Source organism: Merops nubicus, unplaced genomic scaffold, assembly GCF_000691845.1.
Source record: "Merops nubicus isolate BGI_N331 unplaced genomic scaffold, ASM69184v1 scaffold32722, whole genome shotgun sequence".
Classification (NCBI taxonomy): domain Eukaryota; kingdom Metazoa; phylum Chordata; class Aves; order Coraciiformes; family Meropidae; genus Merops; species Merops nubicus.
The window spans coordinates 1-3,052 of NW_008592148.1; the positions used below are offsets into that span (position 1 = coordinate 1).

The 3,052-nt window shown below is 62.1% G+C and overlaps 1 protein-coding gene across 1 annotated transcript; it reads left to right on the forward strand.

Moving 5' to 3' along the window:
- Nucleotides 1-1,351: 1,351 nt before the first annotated feature.
- LOC103767944 (zinc finger protein 687-like) lies at nucleotides 1,352-2,863 on the forward strand (the record flags this gene model as incomplete). The annotated part of the gene is made up of 3 exons (XM_008935077.1): nucleotides 1,352-1,530; nucleotides 2,037-2,213; nucleotides 2,701-2,863. Coding segments are annotated over 3 exons (519 nt in total), but the record flags the coding sequence as incomplete, so codon positions are not given.
- Between the last annotated feature and the right edge of the window lie 189 nt (nucleotides 2,864-3,052).

Consider the following 3,052-nt stretch of genomic DNA (forward strand, 5'->3'; position numbering starts at 1 on the left):
AGCTCTCTCCCCACCCACCCAACCTGACGATCCCATCCCTCCCCAGTGAGACCCAGACAGCTCCTGCCCCGTCCATTCCCAATCCCTCCCTCTGCCAAAGCTCCTGCAGGAAGGAGGAGGTGAGAGCTGGGTTTGGCTCGGGCCCATGAGGCTCTGGGAAAATGGTTGGCAGCAGGTGACACTGGTGCCCCAGGGGTGCCCAGGGTGGCTCTGCCCTGCCCTGTCCTGCCCACTGCACCCACTGAGGGACATCCCTGTCAGAGCCCTGGCTGCTGCTTCCTCCTCCCCTGGCATGAGGCACAAATGGAGCCTGGAGAAAACAAGGTGGGGGATGTTTGGGTTTTTTTTTCCCCCATCTTTGTGAGCCAACCTTGAGATCCTGGCTGGCTGCAGCACGTCCTCACCTTCCCCTTTGCCCCCAGCCCCCCTGGGCCCCTTGGCACAGAAGGAATTGGCTGTTTCCTGGTAACTCTGTTTGCTCAGAAGCTGCTGCTGCAGGCAGGATGCTGTTCAAGCAGAGCCCTGCTCCCCTAGGAGCTCTGGCCCTGCACCCAGCTCCTCCCTAAACCACCAGCACCTACAAACAGCATCATTCTTCCTTTAAAACCCCAAAGATCCAGAGGATCCTTTGGCATGGGTCACCTGGAGGAGGATCCTCATCTCCCCCAGGAGAGAGCCCTCGCTCCCTCCCACCCATCTGGGACCCATCCATGAGGAAAAACCTGGGAAAGGCAAATTGTCTGCTTGGGAAACACCCCCAGGAGTCAGCCAGTGAGCTGCTGCAGGCAGGGTACCTCCAAAAACGAGCCCAGAAGTCCCAGAATCCCAAAATCCCAGCGTGGTGGGGCTGGGAGGGACCTCTGGGGATCATCTCACCCACCCCCTGCTCCAGCAGCTCCCCCCCAGCAGGGTGCCCAGGGTGGTGCCCAGCCCAGTTTGGGGTCTCTCCAGTTTGGAGACTCCACAGCCTCTCTGGGCAGCTGCTCCAGGCTCGGCCACCCTCCCCCCAAAGAAGTTTCTCCTCCTGCTCAGGTGGCACCTCCTGGGTTCCAGTTGGTGCCCGTTGCCCCTTGGCCTGTCCCTGGGCACCACTGAGCAGAGTCTGGCCCCAGCCTCTTGCCCCCCGGGGGCCCTTTAGCTCTTGCTCAGCACTGCTCAGATCCCCTCTGAGGCTTCTCTGCTCCAGCTCAGCAGCCCCAGGGCTCTCAGCCTGGCCTGGCACAGAAGATGCTCCAGGCCTGACCCTTTTTCCCCAGCGACACGTGGCTTGGGGGGGGAAGCTTCAACCCTTTTTTTTCTGTGCCCGTGGGGACGTGGCAGGCTGAACCTCTGGCCTCTCTCCTGCCCCCAGGTCTGCACGACGTGTCCCATGATCATGTCCAACCGCTGCAGCTTCAACGCCCACCAGAGGATGCACAAGAACCGACCCCCCCACGTCTGCCCCGAGTGCGGGGGCAACTTCCTGCTGGCCAACTTTGAGGCCCACCTGAAGGAGTCCTGCCTGCACTTCTCCCGCAGGGTGGGCTACAGGTAGGGCACAGACACCCCCAGGAGGGCACAGACACCCCCAGGAGGGCACAGTCCCCCCCAGGAGGGCACAGTCCCACGTCCACAGAGGGGTTTGGGTGGGTTGGGAATCCAGGTTCCTGCTCCCCCGCTGGTGCCAGGCTGAGGGGGAGGGTCTCACCTCAGCCCTTCTCTGGCTTTCACCCCTTCAGCCACGGTGGTCTCCTCCTCCTGGCCACTGGTTCAACTCATGGCTGGCAGCTTTAGACCCCTCCCCAATCCCTCCTTGCTCATCCTGGTGACCTGCCTGCTCCCCTGGAGCCACCAGGGCTGGGTGGGAGGACTCCCCAGTGTCTGTTGGGGTAGAGGCTCTTCCCAAGCCCCATGGTTGGATTTGAGGGGGGTCCTTGTGCTCCTGTTTCTCTTCTCTCTGAGCCCGTGCAGCCTCCGTGGCCCAACTGAGCCCCCCTGGGCCGTTGGTTGCCCACCCCTTACCCTTGGTGGCCCACCCTTTGCCTCCCTCTCTGCAGGTGTCCCAGCTGCTCCGTGGTTTTCGGCGGGGTCAACTCCATCAAGTCCCACATCCAGACCTCCCACTGCGAGGTGTTCCACAAGTGCCCCATCTGCCCCATGGCGTTCAAGTCGGCCCCCAGTGCCCACGCCCACGTCTACACCCAGCACCCTGGCTTCAGCAACCAGCAGTCCAAGTGAGTGTGAGGGGCAGACTGCTCCCCAGGAGCTACAGGAGGAGCGGAACCGGCCTCAAGTTGCCCCAGGGGAGGTTGGGGTTGCCCCTGAGGAACAATTTCTTGCCCTGGAGGGTTGCCCAGGGCTGTGCCAGGCTGCCCAGGGCAGTGGTGGAGTCCCCACCCCTGGAGGGGTTCCCAAGCCGTGGAGATGTGGGGTGAGGGACATGGCTCAGTGCTGGGTTCATGGTTGGAACTCTGTGACCTTAAGGGTCTCTCCCCACCAAACCAAATCCCTAATTCTGTGCTTTTTAAGAACCAGGCACACCCTCAGTGGGGGGGGAGTTGGGGGAGGAGCTCAGCAGCAGCTTGGGGACCTCCACCCACCCCCTTCCCCCTTGCCCACCCCTTGGCTGTGCCCGGGGCTGCTCCCAACCCTCATGCCAAGAGGATTCTTCCACGGATCTCCTCCCCCAAACCAACGAGGGCTGGTTTTTCCCCCTGACAGGATGATTTACAAGTGTGCTATGTGTGACACAGTCTTCACCCACAAGCCCCTGCTCTCCTCCCACTTCGACCAGCACCTCCTCAACCAGCGGGTCAGCGTCTTCAAGTGTCCTGACTGCCCCCTGCTCTTTGCCCAGAAACGAACCATGCTGGAGCACCTCAAGGTAGAGCTGTGCCCGGGCTGGGCACGGCCCCTTGGTCTTAATCTTTGGGAATTCTCCTTCCCTGGGGGGCCCCTGAGGCTGGGTGAGGGCTCTCAGGTCGTCGCTGTTGGGCTGCTTGAAGGTGGGAGGCTCTCCAGTTAGGGAGCTGGCCAGGATGGAGGGATGGGGTGAGGTCAATGGGATGAGGTT